The sequence below is a fragment of the Phaseolus vulgaris genome, unplaced genomic scaffold, assembly GCF_000499845.2.
Source record: "Phaseolus vulgaris cultivar G19833 unplaced genomic scaffold, P. vulgaris v2.0 scaffold_30, whole genome shotgun sequence".
NCBI lineage: Eukaryota > Viridiplantae > Streptophyta > Magnoliopsida > Fabales > Fabaceae > Phaseolus > Phaseolus vulgaris.
Genome location: NW_027174098.1, coordinates 142,932 through 163,420, shown reverse-complemented (window position 1 = coordinate 163,420; position 20,489 = coordinate 142,932). Strand labels below are relative to the sequence as shown.

General features: G+C 35.2%; 2 protein-coding genes across 5 annotated transcripts; both read right to left on the bottom strand.

Annotated features, from left to right (window-relative positions):
- Positions 1 to 626: 626 nt before the first annotated feature.
- On the bottom strand, positions 627 to 6,419 carry LOC137817316 (uncharacterized). The gene is made up of 3 exons (XM_068620568.1): positions 5,784 to 6,419; positions 1,337 to 5,598; positions 627 to 1,044 (listed from the first exon to the last, which is right to left on the bottom strand). The coding sequence occupies exon 2, from the start codon at positions 5,501 to 5,503 to the stop codon at positions 1,349 to 1,351; it is 4,155 nt and encodes a 1,384-aa protein (XP_068476669.1). The 5' UTR covers positions 5,504 to 5,598; positions 5,784 to 6,419; the 3' UTR covers positions 627 to 1,044; positions 1,337 to 1,348.
- Positions 6,420 to 7,687: 1,268 nt separating this feature from the next.
- On the bottom strand, positions 7,688 to 19,061 carry LOC137817318 (phototropin-1). 4 transcript variants are annotated; one of them, XM_068620570.1, is made up of 24 exons: positions 18,633 to 19,061; positions 17,288 to 17,963; positions 16,783 to 16,965; positions 15,896 to 15,987; positions 14,368 to 14,692; positions 13,855 to 14,074; positions 13,665 to 13,735; positions 13,375 to 13,481; positions 12,956 to 13,005; positions 12,696 to 12,800; positions 12,408 to 12,467; positions 12,231 to 12,320; positions 11,812 to 11,888; positions 11,376 to 11,460; positions 10,950 to 11,030; positions 10,646 to 10,749; positions 10,250 to 10,299; positions 9,877 to 9,983; positions 9,645 to 9,776; positions 9,299 to 9,350; positions 8,836 to 8,948; positions 8,407 to 8,547; positions 8,081 to 8,188; positions 7,688 to 8,005 (listed from the first exon to the last, which is right to left on the bottom strand). In XM_068620570.1, the coding sequence occupies exons 2-23, from the start codon at positions 17,899 to 17,901 to the stop codon at positions 8,084 to 8,086; spliced, it is 2,964 nt and encodes a 987-aa protein (XP_068476671.1). In that variant the 5' UTR covers positions 17,902 to 17,963; positions 18,633 to 19,061; the 3' UTR covers positions 7,688 to 8,005; positions 8,081 to 8,083. The 4 variants fall into 4 exon arrangements, with proteins under 4 accessions (XP_068476671.1, XP_068476674.1, XP_068476675.1 ...); XM_068620573.1 differs by having other exon boundaries at positions 17,288 to 17,957; positions 18,633 to 19,055; XM_068620574.1 differs by lacking the exon at positions 12,696 to 12,800 and having other exon boundaries at positions 18,633 to 19,048.
- Positions 19,062 to 20,489: the final 1,428 nt, after the last annotated feature.

Below are 20,489 nucleotides of genomic sequence, written 5' to 3'. Positions count from 1 at the left end.
ACTTCACTCACGTTATTGCCCAACTTCACATCAAATGCCCACAAAAACCGTTAAAACTAGTTATGGTTGCTACCCTATAATGCGTGTCCTATATTTCAATAAATAAATAAAATTATTAATATGCATAAATATAAAAAACGTTATTTTTCTAAAAAATCTTTCTTTTTATTTTCAATTACTTTTTCTCGTTATATATACAAATAAAATCAAGTCATATAAAAAGTTGCTAAATATAGCATCCCATCCCAAATCTTAGAATTAAGCAAAATATATTCTATAACGAGAAGTTAATGTGTTTGGGTCACCCTTCGATGCGTTTTAAACATACTACTTTCAGCACAGGAACCATCGCTTGGTTACTTTTCCGTTTAAATACATATAAATTCGTAGTACCAATATTTGAACTGTGAAACAACCATACCTGTAATAATTTGCTTGATTTATTGTGTTTTTCATTTTGTTGACCATATAGTTAAATTTGTGCTCGACATAACAAGAAATCTATTACTAAATTACCAAAGCTATTTTTTACAAGAATATGGACAGCTGAGTGAAAAATAGCAGTTATATTCCATCTGTGAAACTCAAGACAAGATCATCCATGCATAAAAATACGAATCAAGCAATGAGAAATAACGTCTTATGTTTTCCATCTGAGTGTAATTAATATTTTGTCCTGTTCATTTGGATGAACAGATTTATTGGATGTACTGACATCATGTCTTTAATTGAGTCATATCTACAGATAAAATAAGAATACTGCGATGCAATACAACAACGCCACATCGCGCTCCTTGATCCATCACACAAGAAGCTCACTTCAAATCATTAGAAATTTCAACCCAAAAGGTATTATTTATGGGGGATGTAAAGCCGTTAAAAGCATCCAGCTAACCTAACCAATTCTACGATCTTCAACAAGATCACATTCTATTCTATTTCTTTGCGATCAAATCAATATACAAAGATACTGTGCCCGCATTATATACAAGCAACAGTGCAAAAGCCAGGATGACCGAACTCGAGTGCCGGTGGACCAAAAGCCTGCACAAAGAAAAAGTTACAGATTTCATAAGCACTAATAAATGGATTCAATATCGGAGAAACAAATTGAATATCCTCTATGTAACAAAAAATACCAAGAAACCGTATTCTACTTCAATTATACTTCTCTCAAACAACCTAGCAAACTTCTCTAATGTCTTTGTTTCTTTAAAAATAACTAGACTCTCAATGTGCCATAGACAAAGGAGTTATGATATTTCAGATAACAAATAGCCAAAAGGCAAAGAGGAATATACAATCAAAATAATGTCAATGAGGTAAATAGTTCTACCTGTAGAATTCTTCACAACAAGCTTGCACTCAATAGTCCAACAGGCCTTTCTCTACCAAAAGATTCATCATCAAAATCTTCGTTTGTTGAGTTTTCTTGGCATAACTCCCGAGTAGGATTTAAACCAAGAGACTCCCAAGCCATTGAATTACCATCGCAGGCATTGCCTTCTTCAGAAGCAAGATTGACATCAACATGGGTCTCTTCATTCAGCCTTGCATCGGTAGAAAGAAGTTCCATTCCCTTATCGTCATCAGTGCATGGTGGTGGATCCACATTGAGATCTGAGCACAAATCATATCCGCTTTGTTCCCCAGTCCCTTGACAAGCAACAGTTACTGTTCCTTGATCAGATTGATCTGCAGCATCCTTTTTCTGCCTCTTCCATTTCTTTGTGGACGAAGTCCCATCATCCTCAAAATCTTCTTCTTCTCTTTCTCTGTGTAAGTAAACCCACAGTTTTCTTTCCCCATCAAATTGTACACAAGGATCACGTTCATAATGCAATCTATCCAAGGCCCCACTAACTACTTGGTTAATTTGCGCATCAGAAACATCTTCAACAATGTATTGAGAATCTCGAATTAAAGTACAAACATCTGCTCTAGTGCCAATACTTCCAGGTAACCTAGCTGCTGCATCTCTTACAAGGCAAAGAATTGTAACATGGGGTGGCCGATCACGTTTCAACATAAAATGGTCTCGGGCTTTTGATGTTGGCTTACCACCACCTCTTTTCAAAGGTGCCACAATAGATTTTTTACCATCAGCTGCTGTATAGGAAAATGCTCTGTCAGGGATTGAGTACCTAAGAACTTCCTCCTTACGAAAATAAGCCCTCACTTCCTCTGAACTAGGGCTTATGGTGTTAAGACTCTTTTGAGCCCTCAGATCCCTAAACCTTTCCTTCTCATCAAGGTTGACCTGCATCAATGCCAAAGGTGGAGCTGGAAGACTTCCTATTTGTTGAAGAGTTTCCTGACCACATTTCAACCAATTGGCAAAGGAATCAACCAACTTGACAAGCATCTTATGAGGAAGACCCCAAGCTTCAGGAGAAGTCACCTCCTCAATGGTATCATGGTCATGTGAATTATGAATAACTGGGCCAGTCCATGACCAACTTTTGTTAGATTTTTCATAAACAGCTAGTACCTTCCAACCCTTTGCTCCCAAGGGTGCTGTTTTTGAAGAAAATATCTTCAGAACCCCTCTGACCAAATCCTGCAGTGGTTCTTGGGTCTCGAGAATGCAAGGATCACCAGGATTTGATCTCACACGATTAACAATCTCCTGAACAGTAAGAGAGAGCATGTTCAGATGGTCAGTGGACTCGCCATTGGCATCAATCTTACTGTTAGAAAGATCACCATTTTCAGTGCCTTCTTGTGCTTTGTTCAGTTCTTCTATGGGTTTCCCCACTTCTAGACTGTCTTCTGCATGTGGACTAATCATTGCCATGCGGACTGCTGAAAGAAGATGTACAATAGAAAATGAAAATCCAGTATGGACTGTTGGTGTGATCAAAGTGAATGTCTTTTTTTGTGGCTTGGTTTCCAGTTCTCTGTCTGCTGTCCCCATATCAGTAAGACGCATATCAGAATTATCCATTTCTGAACTAATCCTCTCGATCTCTATTTTTTTCTTTGATTTTCTTTTTGAGTAAGTCAAATCATCTGTTGGGGTGGCTGACAAAAGATTGCCATCTTCATCTCTGCCACCAATATCATCATCCTTCATTTTTCGCTTCTTTGATGCTGAGTTGCAACCGAGCGGAGCCTCGGATCGCTCATTTTGATCACCCTTATATGCAGCAACATATTTCTGTCCTTTTCTCCCATGCCTACTTTGCCCAACTTCATTATTATCCACAACCAACCGTCTTTCAAATGCATCATCCTCATCACCAACATAATCATGCAAATATTTAGACCTCACAATGGAATGATCGAGGTCAGTTCTCCCTTTCTTCTTTCGCTCAGCAGTGTATGCATTTGATGAGGGCATGTCTAACCTTCCAATGGGATCCCCTCGTATTCGGCCATTCTTACCTGTTTTGTATACCTGCTTCCAATCATCATCACCATCATCAAGCATGTCTGATCCCAAGGGATAGCTCTCTTCAATAAATTTACCAGCCTGTTTATGAAAAGCACCGCCATTGCGTATTTCACCCTTCTGCTTTGCTTTAGAAAGGTAATTATCTACACCATGCATCTGCCCCCGCTCTGTAAAGCCACCCTTCTTTTTGAATTGCGTTATTACATGTGGCTTCAAATCTGTAACAAATTTGGCCTTCTTGGGATCTAGGTGAGCCTTTAACAATTTTGAGCGAGAGCCGGCAGCAGTACCCATCATGTAAGCATATTTGCTCTGTAACAAAGGAGTGTCATCCTCCTCGTCACCCAACTGTTCTGATGAGTCTGATTCAGTTTCTTCACTTCTTAAAAGCAGGTTACCCCTCAAAGGCATTGTCTCTTTTCCTCCATTCTGCATAGAAGTCCCCCTGATCTTCTCCTGCAAGGATTTTGCCCTGAAGTCAGATGATAGAAGTCTATCATTAACCTGTGGGGAGGATGATCTGAAAGGAGTGTAACTAAGATCAGGAGACTCTCTCCCTGCCTTCCATTTCTTGCCCTTTTGATACCAATCATCATATTTAAATGAAGAATCCATACCGAATTCCTGTCCTGGTGTCTCATTGCTACAGAAAAGTTCATCATAATCTCCTGAATCAACCGTACTACCTTTAAGCGGTAACTGTGAGCTCCTAAATCTGGACTTTGCCTGTTCGCTACCAACAAACTGTTGAACATTTTCTGGAGGATACTTAACATTCCTAGAATATTCATACGAACCTCTCTTAGAAGATGGCTTTGCCGGGAAATTTTTTAAATCAGAAGTTTGGTGGGCATTTCTAGTGTATCCATGCAGATCAGTCCTTGAAGACAGAGACAGACCCATCAAATTGTCAGTATCCATCTCATCACCTCTCAGAAGGTCATGCCTCTTTCCCCTTTTCCGGAAATTAGATTTATCAATCATGTTGCCACGTAATAAATTGCGATCTTGAAGGGCAGTCGGCCCATGTGACATCTCCTCATTGTTGTCACCATTCCACTGCTGATCCCTCATCCTGAGCATTGACCCTGAATCATATCCCGCTGACTTGTTCTGATGAGAAAGAGCAGAAGTTGAACCATTTACACCAGGATTCACATCCAAAGTAGGGTAGGGAGAAGATATGCGACCGCTTGGGTCCTTTACTGAAGGTGGCTTTGAACCAGCCAACTTGAGTATGCCTTTTGGATTTTGCTTCCCAAACTTCTCTTGTTCAATAGCAGCTGATCGTACTCGTGGATGGATATCTGAACCAGAACCCACCCCATGAAAAGGATAGCGACCCATTTTCTGTGAAATTTTCCTATCCTTGTTCTTCCTGTTCCATATACCTTCACCAGACTCCTCATCTGAAGAATCAACTTCCAAATCTTCCTTCTCGTACATCAAACTCTTTTGACTTCTCATAATGTTCAGGACACGGAGCCTTTCTTCAATACTGTATCCCCTACAGTTAAGCCAAGCATCTCTTATCTGGCAAAGATTGCTGACCATGTTGTTCTGATGCTTCCTCAGCAGATGATAGTGTCGTCGCTTCTGAAAAGAATTCATGCCCTCCCTGTAAAGCGCAACTCTCGGCTCACATAAGCCACCCTTCAACATATCAAACAACTTCTTAATGGGACTCCCAAAATGCAAGTTACAACCAGTGAAAACCTCTTTCAAGGTCTGCATAAAAGTCTCTTGATCCATGTCAGGAAGATACTTAGCAAGTTCAAACCTCTCCTCCTCACTCAATAAGTCATTCCACACATCCACCGACAGCACATCTTCAAGACCAGCAAGATCGTACAGTTCCAACGGAATGCTGCAAGTCTGGTTCCCAATCTGACAAAACTCCGCCCCAGTCTCACCCAATTCCAGCAAATCAAAATCATCAGACCCTGCCCCAGAGTCAGCATCATCAAACTCGTCGTCGTCGTCCGATTCCACGGCAGAGTTGCGCCGCCGAACCACCTCTTCGTCACTGGACATACTTTCCCTACTTCGAGGAGAACACTCGGAATCAAGCCTGGACACCTTAAAGCTATTCTTCTCAATTGCCATGAAACATAACACCACAGTGCCGCCAAAAAACACGTTCACGAGCCGACCCAAATTCAAAAACTCGAACCCCGGACGAACAAATCTCAATCAAAACCCTAACAATCGCAAGACCACAAATTCAAAACCAAAAACAACACCCAGTGTCAACTTTCCCAAAACGATAACCCCACCAATAACAGCAACAATAAAACGACAAACACATTTCAGAAAAAACCGAAATTAGAAACAAGAATCACGGAACACCACGAGCAATCGGAGATGAGGGGGAGGAGCAGAATACCTGAATCGCGACAGAAGAAGCGCGGAAGGAGAAATTGAGGCAGAGCCGAGGACATGGTGGGAAAAGAAGGAGGCAAAAGGGAAGGTTGCGCAGTGCGATATTGAAGAATGGCTTTTGGAAACCCTAAAATTGTTATATAGTGAGAAGAGGGGGAAGACAGAGGAAGGTGGAGAGGGTACGAAGAAGACGTAGATGACGTGGACGGAGATGGGCCGTGCGATTGAGAGATTGATGATGGGAGTGGGAAAAGACCAAAAACTCCCACCGCACCAAACAGGGATGAACGCAACGCAACGCAGAGAAAGAGGCCGCACCAAGAAAAAGTGACTCAGTGACTGACTTTGAAAAAAAAAAAAGGGTTTGGTTTAGTTTTGGTTCGGTTTGTGTGTGTAAGAGAAGATGACTGAGAGCAAAGGAGCCAGGTAGACCGTTGTATTGTGTTGCGTGTGCGAATGCCTTCCCACTCTACCATGCGCCCCTGCTTCTCCAATTTCCCACCGTCCGATCATACGCGTCAGATCTCTGCGTCTTTTTCCTTCTTTTTTCGTAAAATGTTCGTTAATGTTTATATACCTGAAACCAAACGGAACTTCACTCAATTACTATAAACTGCAAAATGCTAACACTGCTTTTTGCGCCGTCTTCAACACACATGTCTTCTACTTATGCCTCTTTCTTTCTCACTTCAATTACGTTTCTTTTAATTAAATATTTTATTTACTTTCTATTACGTTATTCATTCATTTTCTGTTGTTACAGTTTTTGTAACATTCTTGTTTTCTGTTTTTTCTATGAATTATGATTTTGGATAATTTTTTTATACAAAATTGATAAGTGATATATTATGTGCATGATTTTAAAGTGAAAGTCATGTATAATAAATATGATTTTAATAATTTGAGAAATTTTATTTTTTGCTACTTTAGTGCTGGAACCTATTTTTGTGATAGCTTTTGCATTGCGTTATTTTACTTGATCCACTGAAACACTATAGGAGGGTGCACATATCATAAGACCATGACAAAAAGTTACCTCGAAGAGTGGTTTTGTTTGTACCTATCATTTTGTAAATCCTTTTTTAGTATCTTGTATTTTACATGCATATTTTATACACCCTTGTTTCTTATCTACGTTCAAATACTTTTTTCTATATATAATAAATGCACCAATATCATGTACTTTCTATAGACGCCGATGTAAATTATTTTTAGCAAAACCTTATAAATAATAAACTCATGTTTTATATCAGAAAAAAGGTATTTTCTATAGACGCCCACTCTAATAACTTTATCTTTTTTTTCGCATAAACATCTTAATCTTTCATATATCTTAATTTATTGACTGATAAATATTTTAAAATTTAATTTTATCTCGATTAATTCATCCCTAAACATTATATCTTTTCTGCATAACCATCTTAATTTCAATTTTATTTTAATTGATTATTAAAATTTACATGAAAGATTCTAACAAAGGAATAGTTAATGAATGTTTGATTGATTTTGAATATAAATAGTTTAAATCTGACTTAATATTAAAAAATGTAAACGGAGTAATTTTTAGGGATGAATTAAAATTAAATTAAATTGATTTCTCATTGTCCCAAAGTTACGCTGTCTCTAACCAGTAAGTAAAATTAAGTATTGAATTAAATTACTTCTAAAAATATTAATTGTATATAATTAAGCCGTAAGCTTTTACATGGCTTGTAAATGTATTTATTTGATATTTGATTTTAAATCTTCTTAAATATAGAACTTTTGTTTTAGTTAACTTGTGTTTACTAAATAAGTTAATTTTATTTTTAAGATCTTTTCGTAGTTATGTTAATTTTTTTTTAAAAGAAAAGTAAAAAGATCATTCAGATGTATATATGATTCACACTTTTTTTTTTCAAAAAATGATTTAGCAAATCAAATTTATTATTATGTTACAATGCATGTTTTAAATTATTCTTGAAATATACACCAATTTTCACACTAGACTAGACTAATATAATTTGCTTGATGGTTTCAGTTCCTAATCCCTCCCTTAATGGAAGGTGAGACAGCTTATAATCTAATAAAATTACATTAATTTTAGAACTTCCATTGGTAATCTCAGTGATCAAGATCAAACTTTGCACCACTGAAGGGAGGGATTGAATTCCCTTAATTGTTCAAAATCTCAAAGAATTCATCATTTCTTCAATGCCATATCATATATAACTTCATCTTCTAATCCTACAGGCCACAATTTACAGTCAATATAATGAAGTATAACCACAAGATATACACAGAAAGGGATGAAGACATTACCTTTCAGAAAACATTTGTCTGCAAATCCTCTAGCCCAGGATCTATATCTTTGGCTTCTTTTTCTTCTTCAGTTTTCGGTAAGAGAGGAGCATCAAGTTGAGGAGGTTTCTGACAAGATAATCACAAGTTTAACTCTAGATGTTGAAGTAAGGATTGTTATAATAACCCAGATGCAATTTCTTAAGTACTTTTGATGTTATTTTAGCTAATTAAGTAAGAATTTATATTAAAAATTAACATAAATTACTAAGATGAAGCTTTGACTTTAACAAGAGAACAGCAAAATCATCAGAAGAAATGTATTGAAAGTGGAAGTATTATGTTACCATGCAACGAACTAGTGCCCAATTGACACCCTTGAAGAAAGGATGACGTTTAATTTCATTTGCTCCTTCACGTGACCCCAATCTTTCTTTGGGATCTCTCTGCAATAACCAATAAATCAGCTGCTTTCCCTGGAGACTTACCTGCATTAACACTTATTGCATGTTAAAACAATATTCTCATTCCGTTTGTGTTCACAGAGTGCAAATTCAGCATGATTCATATAACTCCTAACTCATGTTAGACTGAATAAGATTTTATTGGACTTTAATGTCAATTAGATGCATTTGAATAGCTTAAATAAATATATTTTTTATAAGCTTCTATCAAGTGAAGAAATTATTCACAGGCTTGAAAGAGATGATACTAGACTCTCAATTTGCATTTCCCAATTAGATCACTATTGAAATCTAGCTAAGAAGAACACTTACTGGTTTACTTTTGGGAAATTTGAGATCCTTGTGAAGAATATTAGCAAACGTTTTTTGTCTTGTCTTTCCCCGGAATGGAGTATATCCATAAAACATTTCATATACAAGAATACCTAAAAAAAGGATATTGAAGTTAAGCAATGTGAATTATGTGATATAATTTAAATTTGCTTATGTACATAATCTATGCTCATGATTTATGTGTTGCCCTTATTGAAGAAGCTTCATAAACGTTTGAGTGGATTTTTTATAACTATTCAATTCAATCATTTCTAACCTCCATGTCATTAAATTAAATCGGTTATGCTTGACTTGTTAATCGTCAAATTGAAAATAATAAAGAGATCAAACAACATAAATATATGCATATGTAAAATGTATTAAAACAGCCTTTGGTTAACTTTTTGTAATGTTTAGATATTTATTTAGATTCACAGTTGTTTTTTTTTTAAATTAAAATTACCTAGCGCCCACCAATCAACAGCACTAGTGTGACCAGAACCAGTTATAATTTCCTGCACAAGTTGAACTATCAGTTACGATAAAATCTAAACAATGCATAAAAAACTCCAAAGTTCAAGTTGTATGAACAACAATAAAATAACATATCAGAAGAAAAAAGTTTTACTGTTTCGTCCAATAAAACTTTTTCTTAACAAATGCGAAGTATTGATTATATGTGTAAATACATTGTATGCATAATAATAAAGTACATTCAACACAAAATGATGTATTTGAATCAAGCATATATTGAACCATAGTTTTTGGTACTCAATAATATAAAAGAAGTGGAGTAATTAATAACAAACCGGAGCAATGTACTCTTCCGTGCCAACAAAAGAATTTGATGCTCTCATTGGTTCAGCCATAAACACAGGAACCTCCTGATTTCTCTGTTTCTTCTTCTTCTTCTTCTTTGAATTGGAAGCTGGAATTATAAGCTGCAAAGAGACAGACATAAACAAAAATATAAAACTGTTTCATATGCCTGAATTAAACTTAAGAAAGTATTGTTTCGAATTAAAACTACATTATCAATACCTGTGGTTTACTAGAAGTTAAACATGACAAATCAAAATCTGTTAGGGACACATGCCCATTGCTTTGGATTAACACATTTTCAGGCTTCAAATCTCGATATATTATCCCTGTAAATACTCACCAAAAAATGTCATGTTAAAATTTGTTCTAATGAGAAAATGTCTTTGTATACATCAGAGTTTTTTAACTGTCAAAATTTCTTTGGGCAGAAATTTAAGTAGGTCAGCATATGCCACTTGAGTGATTCCGAAATATTTTGTTACTAAACATCTCCCAAGTTGCAAGACAGTTTAAAAAATTAGAAGAGAAGACAACAATGGTTATCATGATGCCATATAGTGTACACATGTATAAAAGGCGAGTAAGAGCCTACCTTGGCAGTGAAGGTACTCCAATGCAATCACTACCTCAGCTGCATAAAATCTAAAAATATTACGAACTTAATGTCAGTTAAAGAAAAGTAGAGAAACACAAGTAGCAGAATGTTTTGAAGAACAATCCTTTGTTTTATTCAAATTTAAAAATAAAGGGTTCGTAACAACTCAAATTCATTAAAAAAGGAACTAACAATCTCTATATTTCCCTTTTGGTGCATTTAGGTAGAGAAATGAGAACCCGAGAAAGATTTGGTCAAGAACTCGTAAAGTTGGATTTGGTCACGCTTTTAAACATAAAAAAAATCATTTTGATCAAAACTCTTTCCTATTTTCTTCATTCCATCATATATATATATATTTGTATAACTTCTATATGAAGTAGTATAGTATACCTCGCGGCGTCTTCCTTTAGAACCTTAGTTGGTTGCTGGTCAAGAAGCATGAATAATTCTCCGCCAGGACAATAATCAGTTATTAAACAAACGTGTGATTTGGTCTGCAAGTTAATCAAGTTAAATAATCGCATGAATATCCTTAATACTCTGCAATTCATGATGAGATGTAGTAGGAAATGAAGGCATTAGTTCAAGTTAAGACAATGTAATTCGTTAAGGTTGGTATGACATATTTTAACTCTATGATAGTTGATCCTAATGTTCCTACCAGTTATGTAAAAGTAGTATTCAAGTTTCTAACCTGGAACGAAGCATATAATGCAGGTAGAAAAGGGTGGTCCAGCTGGTCAAGAATTTCTCTCTCTGCGCAAACTCTATGCACCTGTGGAAAGTGTATAAAGGCCAACTTATTACAACAGCAGGGGTAGATGCTGTTATACTATTTACACAACTTCAATTAGAGTAATCATTTTGTTACTTTAAGATAATTAGAAACACGATTATGTATGTGTGCTGTCTCAAGTGAACTAGTATTTCGATGCTGAGAAATCCTTATTGACATAATAGAAGTTAAATGCCAAAAGGAAGAGAAAACGAAGCCAATACAATATGTAATGTTTACTTTTACAGAAAACATGTCGGTAGGACGTGTAAATAGATCCAGAAGTTAGCAGTGAGAAGCTAAACGAAAACTCAAGTTAATTAATCACAGAACTCATATCAGAACCTTGTTACGATTGAGCATAACACCCTTATCCATAGCCTTCATGGCAAAATATTGACCTGTTCCACGTAGCTCCACCAGATGCACACTGTAAGCCAATAATATGTAATAATATCAATGCCACAGAAGCTTTCTTTGGAAAAATAATGGAACAAAAATAAATAGTCTATCACACAAATCAACAAAGAAATTCTAATGAAGATCTTACATAATTTGCTCGCTTTAATTTTCGATTAACTAAAGAGATAATTTATCAATAAGGTTTTTTTATATATGCAGAAATTACTCTAGTTGAAGTGACGAAATCTTCAAATGTTAAGTCAGTCAAATGTGGTCAATTCATTTCATACCTGACACTTAATTTAGCTCCCATGTTACCAGTACAACTGTACAAGCAACTCTGAAAGAGGGAAATGCATTAGAGGAATAAGGGAAAAACCTGCCAGTATCTCCTGATCCTAAAGGTTTAATCGGCCTAAAGTGCTTTAAGCTTATCTGTTCTCCACTTTCTAGGACCTGCAAAAACATGGTCACAGAACAATTTGCAAAATTAACATAAATTGGATCTGATATTCAAGTGACCAGGAAAGTCCAAAATAACCTATGAAATACAGATGGAAGTTTAATGGTTTCTTGGCATGTTCACCAACAGAATAAAATAATCTTCAATATATAATTTAATTTAAGAGAAAATTATTATCACTTCCTACATCCTTGAAATTTAAAGAAACAAAGAAAAGAACAAATAAACATGAAGTATTCATCAATCTGCCCCTCGTTTGTATTTTACAATCGTATAGTGTAAGAAATTCCAAAAAATTGATAAACGCGACGCATTCTCAAATACGAAAGTAATACCTTCTGGATAGCTTTCCATGCAGGGTTATCCTTCCTATGAGGTTTGGGGTGAACTGCTTTTGAATGATTTGTCCATAAATCGTCTGGTTTCTGGGATGCGCCAAAAGGGTGGTCATTTCACCATTGAAGTCAAAAGCTCTTCAGAAGAAAAAGATAACTGATAGCAGTAGATGTTACCATATTAGCATCCGGAAGATCTCTCACTGCCACATCAACATTTTCTGCAGTTTGTTTGACCTGAGGATGGATTTCAAATGTACTTGTTATATGACAAAAGAAAGAGCTCATAATAGATGTAAAATTTTTGCGGTGGAAATCATAATTCATAGGCTTTATTATATATGCTTTCAAATTTAAAGCCTACTATAAAAAAAATTTAATGAGAATTTAAAGCCTGATTTTTTATATCGATGATAACTTAAGATAATGTATGAATTCATATAAAGAATTTGAGTAGGGACCTACCATTTGTTCTCCCTCCTTTGCAGTATCTTCTGCGATGCCGTTCTGAAGAGGCTCTACATGTTGACTACCATCTAGTTGAACACCAATAAAATACTGCACTTCTCCCTGTTAAACCAAGAAAGAAAAGAGACAAAAGCTAACATTCGTATTCTGCTATGTCAAAATATAGGTGAAAAGAATACGATCTACTACCCAAAACAAACTTTGTACGTCAAGATCTAAAGGATGTAACATCTTCAGAGGACTATCATACGCTGTACCTTCTGATCACGCATAGGTTGCAAATGAAACAGGTTCCAGAACTTCTTTCCTGGGTTGAACAGAGAAATCTTCAATAGCAAGTGGAAAAGTGATCGCAAGATTATTGATCTTCACGTTAAATATATTTCTATATATCCTTTGTACGCTAAGCAACGCATTCAGGATTCTAGAACACTATAGCAAATGCTGTGAACTTTTTTTTTTGAATGACTAGTACTAGTGCAGGTAAATGTTATTCGTGAAAAACAGAGATAACAGTAGTTTTATTTCTTTATAATTGTATGTATGATATTGAATAGCTTGCAGTAAACATTCCTATCATTCGAAACTTAATTAGATACAATAGTTATAAATCCAACTCTATAAGAAATTAGCCTACGGAAGTTGTTTTCCCAGCAGAAAATCAACACAAGCTTACCACTCTTTGTATAATTAATCAGTTGCACGGTAACTTCTGTTTGGTTGTCAATTGCTTCTCTAATTTTTCTCACTGTTGCTGGATCAGTTTCAGGTCCTTGTAGAAACCTAAATAGCCAAATAGCATATTATGTAAACACACTCAATTGTGACATTATAAAATTACTTTTTGATCATTTCATGTTGGTAAATCAATGTTTTTAAGTTTTCAGAGAGAATTAAATTTGAGTCACCAGCTTCCATTTAGCATAAGTATACTTGCCGTGTAATAACATTAAATTCAAAGCATACCTGCAATTCCTTCCCAAGATTTCTTCACGACTATATTCTGTAAGCTCTAAGAAGCTATCCGATGCAAAGATCTGAAAAAGCAAAAACCAAGTACAAACTTTACAGTGTCACATGTTTACCTACAGTACAAGAATCCAAAGCAGAAGGGGAACACTTTTTCACTGTAGTACAATGATTCAGAGAATCTTACTATTGGATTGTCTGGAAGCCTTGGATCAGTAATGACAAAGTTTTTCTCAATACGTTCAAGCGTGGTAGCAAGATCAAGACCTTTTCTCTTTTCCCTCTGCTTTTCTTTGTCATCTACATCAAAACTATCAGGCCTCTCACCATCCTCACTATCAGAGCTGACATCCTCAATAACATCATTTTCCATGCTTTCATCGTTGGACTCACTTTTCCGCCTGAACCTGTAGCATGCAAATATATCACAGTGAATTGTGTTATAATATGGATGAAGGTTTTAAGAAACTGTCGTAATTACAACTCTGTGACAACAACATTTGGTTTTGGAGTCTCAGAAAACAACAGCATTGTTACAGCAATTGCAACCATATTAGCCACTAAACTGGAATAAAGTTTCATAAGTATTTTTTGTGTTGTTCTCTCTGAATTCCTATTTGAAACATAATTTATAAAAAAATTGTTATTATCATATATATAGAACCAGAGATTAATAACATAATTAAATAACAATATATACCCCATGAAGGAACGGCGCTGAGAGTTTTTCAGTTTATTTTCAGGCACTTCACTGATTCGTTGCATGGAAATTTTTTTTCCTCCTTCTGATTTGCGTCCTAATGAAGCCTCACTCTCGGATTTTCTTCTTAATGTTCTTTTTGCTTTCTCTTTCTCCTCCTCCTCCTCCTCTTCTTCTTCTTCTTCATGTAGTGATTGTTTTTCTTCCTCAGCAAATCCTGATTTTGTAATGGAGGGTCGGCCTGCGGATTCACTCAGTGCTCGGGGGCGCTTCATGATCTGCAACAACTCAGATACTGAGTTTGTAGCCTTCTCTTTCTGGCGTGCTGCAATACAAGGCAATCCAATGCACTAGCTGTTAGAACTGCTACGTAAACACCATGAGAATTCTATTAACTACTACTGCATGGCCTGCTCAATCACATATTTTGGACTTTCACATTGTAAATTGGTTCATGTTGAATCTTTATTACCATTTTTGTTTGTTCTGTATGCAAATGCCAATTGAAATTATGTTACATATTCATGAAAAATGGAAACAAAAGGTCAACATTTAATGCTGATTCAAATATGGTGGTGTGGGTTAGAAGGAAACAATATTTTACTCCCCTCACAAAAAATGTCCATTCGTTCATACTCTTCCTCACAGTACCATAATTTACCTTTTGAAGAATAATATAGGTCATTCTTGACTTCAAATGAAAGTCTAAATTTAAATTATATATTTTTTATTCACATTACTGTATCTTACATTAATTAATTATTGTTGTATCCTACGTAAAATTTAATGAATATTTAAAGCTATGATTGAGTTTATATAAATTTAAAATATTCATGCAATATATACTTAATATTTGTTAGAACATCTTTTAATACTGCCAATTTTAGGATGGTGGTTGTTGATATCTTATTTGACATTAAAACAAATTTACTCCCGCAAAATCATCATTTTTGAGTAATTCATACATTATTTTAATTTCAAAATTATAATTTAAAATATTTATTATATTTCAAATATTGTTAATATGGTTGTATTTGAATGCCCTGCTATTTTCTGAAAAGTAAAATAATATCTTTATGTACTTTTGGACATGTGCTTTTCAATAATTATGTTTCTTTATTTATTTTCATCGAATTATAGGTATATATATTAGAATAAAATATGACATTATAAATTATATATAATCAGTTATTTAGTTTTTTTTCGGCTTGGTATTATATTTATTATTATATATAGTTTTTGCTTGTGATATATCTTGATTTAATAATTTTCAGAGTTTCTAATTGAAATTTGAACTTTTTCTTTAATTTGTATGTTTGATATTCTGTATATATAAATGGTGTGTTAAGTTTTCGAGTGAAATAGATATAAAACTAATTTATAATATATAAGTGAAAAATTATTTATTAAAAAAAATATAAGAAGTTCAATTAAATTTAAATTCTTTTAAAAATCTATGAATTGTATTTGTTTATACGTGGATAAAGTAAGATGAGAAATGATGAGGTGTGAGTTTGAAATATAATACCATCGTATCGAATCAAGGATTCCGGTAATCCATTGGGACGTAGAGTCTTCTCCTTCAACCCCTCCGTGTGCTTGCTAACCTCCACTAACATTCTGCAAAAATAACAAAATTTCAAATTACCACCTACCCAAACAACATTCATTCTTTTACACCACTCTAATTCTTTTATTTTACATACAATATTTCTAAAACATATAAAATCGATTTATAACATGAGATTTGTACTCACCAGACAATAAGTAATTTGATAAGACTTACAAACACTTAATAGGTAATTTGATAAAACTTACAAACACTTTTTAGGATATGCTTTAAATAGTTATGATACTAACCTAATCTTATAAAATTGACATATAAAATAAAATTTGTACCTATTTATATATTATGAAATGTCATAATCTTAATTAGTGTGAAATGTCTTTTAAATTTAATGTAAACTTATAAAATCAATTAAAAAATGATTATACCAATGTATATATTCAATTTTTTAAGTCCATATAGGATCTGCAATGCAATGTATTTGTTATGTCAAAACTCTTTGTATATTTATAAATAATTTAATAATACTATGATAATAAATAACCATAAATCTAATAATTTTTCATTAAAATAGACTATAAATCACTCTAATATTAAATTAAAATGTTGAACGTTAAGATGATATGAGAGTTTTGGGAAAAAAGTGGTCCAGGTAAAATGCATGGAGGTCTCGCGGGCCACGCTCTTTTTACTTAAAATGTGACGCAGAGACCACGGGTGCCATGAACAATCAAATGAGTCGTCAATTTTGGTCCCAACCAACTAAAATGAACCTCATAATAACACAAACTTACACCACAAAAATACACATGTAAATCCAAAACTAAACAAAAAAAAAGGTAGCTTACCCGATAAATTTGAGGACCTTGCCATCTTCATCCTTAATGGGTGTAATGGTGAGAAGGTTCCAGAAAGGTGTCCCATCCTTCTTGTAATTTAATAGCCTTCCGCAGTAAATTTTCCCAGCTTCCAATGCTTCCCTTATCTTCGCCACATCACCACAATCAGTCTCTGCACCCTGTAAAAACCGACTGCACCCCCACTCCACAGTAAAATCCTTATTACAATTTTTTATTCCAAACAAAACCCTATGCTTTACTTAATTTTCTTTATGCCCTTTTCTTTAATTTTTTTACATTCTACAGTAAACTCACAAATATACTATAATATCATCTCTTCAAATCTTAAGTAAATGACAATCGAAATAATAATAATAATAATAATTGTAGATTTTAGATATTTTTTTGAATCGTGTTTTAGTTTCTTAATTGATATTGTTTAAGACATTTGTTATGAGACCCTAATTTATGAAACTGTAAAAAGTGCAGTGAAATTAAATTATGTGAAAAATACCAGTTTCTGCCAATAACTTCCTTGGACGTATAACCCGTCATTTTAAAGAACCCGGCACTGGCATACAGGATCGGGCAATCGGGTTTGGTAGCATCCGAAACCACGAAAGTTTGTTGGAAAGCCGACAAAGCCCCCATCACGTCCTCCGAAATTCTCGGAATTCCACCCACCACGTCGCCGCCGCCGTCAGAGGAGGAGTCGCCGGAGGTTCTGGCGGAGTTCTGAGAGTTCTTCCTGGAAGACGAAGCGGCGGCGGCAAGTTTGGCAACGTTGGGTTCCTCGCCGCCGGAGTTCCTCGCCGCCACGCCCTGCGGCCTGCCGGTCTCGGTGTCGGTTCGGAGCACCAACCCCCACTCCGCAGCCCTCTGCGCCGCCGCGCCGCATTCCACTTCTGCTTGCGGCGCCGGATTAATCGCCATCCACGACGTGGCGGCGATTTCATCGCGCGATTCCTCCGACTCCGTGTACGATTTCCAAAGCGGCTGTGAACGCACGCGCGAGTTCGCTGCAGTTGAAGTGTTTGGATTGAACACTTCGAGCGAGCCACGTGGATCTCTCGGAAATGATGATCTGACTGATGATACTTTTTTCGGCGACTTTTCTGACGGCTCCATCGCTACCCCTCCTCTGTCTCTCTCTCTCTTCCAAGTTTGCTATATATATCGAAACTCTGCTACTACAACCATTAAATCCGTTACTATATAACTTCGTAATAATGTAGATATACCAATAAATGATTCCTCATTTGCTTATTTTTTTGTTGTGTTGAAAACATTCTGAATTAAGTTCTAAATTGGATTAAGACTTGAAAACACACGGGGAACAAGATAATTGGGTAGTCGTGTGAGTCAGTAATTGCAATGGTGACCTTGGAGAGTGATGGTGCAGTGGAATGGAGTTGTAGGGTTTTTTCGTCATTTCAAGTGTTCATTCAAGTCATTTGTGTTCTTTCTGCAGTGTTTCATCATTGCAAGGAATTTCAATACCCGCACATTTTTAAGGGCAGTTTTGGCAACTGATAATGAGATGATTTTCTATCATTGGGACCTCAGAGTTGTTTTCTAACATAATGGCAATAATAGCAGGTAACTGCTTCTGGCTAGGCCCATTCAACACGTAAAGGAAGTCAAATTATTGAACCAAATTATCTAGAATGAAAATTAATGATAGTGGTAGGAAACTGAAATTCAAGACGCCAAAGAAGCATATATGTGGAACACAGTTCTTACAAAGCTTTTCAGCACCTGAGAATTTGCAAACTTTTCTAGTATATATACATATGCAGTACTTGTTTTCTAAGTTTTACAGGATTTAAACACAAGTTGGCACCAGAAAATATATATACCTGAAACCGAGTTCTGTGGTGTGCTTGGTGGATCAGGAAGATTGAAATTGTGAGGTGGTTAGACGCAGTGGACTTGGTTAAATGATGAGAGCTTGACTTTTGTAGAATAGCAACAGTATGCAGCATAGAAAAGAGGAGCTAAATCATTGTCAAAAAGGTTTTGCCACTCAACCCAATACTCCAATTCCCACAACCCTCTTCATCACTTTCAAGGCCTCAGTGATTGGGACACCAAGATCTTGTTACTTTCAGGAGCTATAACTAGTGGTGAATCTTTTGAATAATTTGTTTGTACTCTAGGAGAATGAAGAAGCTGAGAATGAATGCTCTATCTCACTCAGGCACGTTGGTTTTGCATGCTCTCCCTAGGGAAAGAGTTGTATGGGTGTGTGTGTCTGGTTTAGCTAAATTATGACAACGGATAAAAACAAAAAGAGAGAACCTAAAAATGAATAAACATCTAGTAATTTGCGGACAATAAGTTAAAAAAAATAAAGTTTATTTAATTTCACATATCGACTAAAAACTAAAGTATTTAAAGTATTTCAAAATATAAGTGGGTGCAAACTTATCAGAATGAGTTAAACTTAAAGTCCACTTCATAATATAGTATCAGAGTCATTGGTATCAGAATCATTAATTCATTCTAACGAATGTTTGTTGGACTTATCATGTCGGTTCTTTTACCATTGGGGAGCTATTTTTTTCCTATTTTATCAAAATGGGGTTTGTTTCAAAAAAATTACAAAATGAGACAAGTCGTGTCAATTTGACATGATTTCATATGTGGAAGTCGTGCCAAATTGGCACGACTTTGTGCACGTCAACTTGAAGTCGTGTCAATTTGGCACGACTTTGTGCGTGTCAATTTGGCAGATTCAGGTTGATGTGTCAAAGTCTGCATATGAAGTCGTGTCAAATTGGCACGACTTACTCCATTTTTGTAATTTTTTTGAAACAGACCCCATTTAAGTAAAAAAACAAAAAAAAAAACCTCACTGTGATAAAAAAAAAAAAACCATCATGTCATCTGTTATGGACCATCCATAATATCTTTTCTTAATGTCATCCGTTACCAGACTACCCATAATATCTTTCCCTAATAATTCTTAACAATAGTTAAGTGAATAATTAATAAGAAACGAGCTTGATCTTAAGAGGTTCCAACCCCACCCACCTACCAAAATGACAGACACAGAAAGTGGACACGTGATGCCATGGTGGTCGATGTTGGACGAGGTATTTCACAACCACAAATTAACATCAATAATCCATAAAGAGTAATAATTTCCCTTTAAAGTAGGAAGGAAATGGAGATTTGACGTTTCCCTAATTCTTTCTTTGACGTGGCTGGTTACTCCATAATTAGTGACAGCAAGCGATTGAAGTGGTCTTCACCATCAAATTCATAAGGCCAAAACTTATTAGTTAGTAGCTATGTATGTCCCAATCATTTTGGGAGTTCTAGAAACACAAACGTATGTCATATGGAAAGAAAGAAAATGGAAACAAAACATATTTTCCTTTCTGTTTATAGCTAGAATTTAGAAATCGCAGATAAATATGTTAGAAAGTAAGAAAAAGGGGTTGTGAAAAATTACAAAGTTAATTCTTCTTTATATGAAGAGTTTCAGTGCAAGTTTGTTTTGTCTTAATACTCATATATCTTGTAAGATTAATGAGCCCGTTAGCAACACATCAATATTAAACCACTGAATAAGCTAAAACACAAAGGATTTCCCAAGAATTACGAATTAAAAAAAGATTTATATAAAGATTTAAAATATTCCTTAACTGATTAAATTTGTAATTTTTATCATATATGGGTTCCCAATTCTAGCTAATTTTTTAACTTGC

Bases quoted from the DNA above. Each gene is read 5' to 3' on its own strand.
- LOC137817318 (XM_068620570.1), bottom strand. From the start codon at position 17,901: ATGGAGCCGTCAGAAAAGTCGCCGAAAAAAGTATCATCAGTCAGATCA. The intron at 14,075-14,367 runs GTATATATTGTT...TGCATGCTACAG, and splicing joins CAGCGCCGTTCCTTCATGGG to GTTCAGGCGGAAAAGTGAGT. The intron at 9,777-9,876 runs GTATTGATAATG...GTCTCTTTGCAG, and splicing joins TAACTTCTAGTAAACCACAG to CTTATAATTCCAGCTTCCAA.
- LOC137817316 (XM_068620568.1), bottom strand. From the start codon at position 5,503: ATGGCAATTGAGAAGAATAGCTTTAAGGTGTCCAGGCTTGATTCCGAG.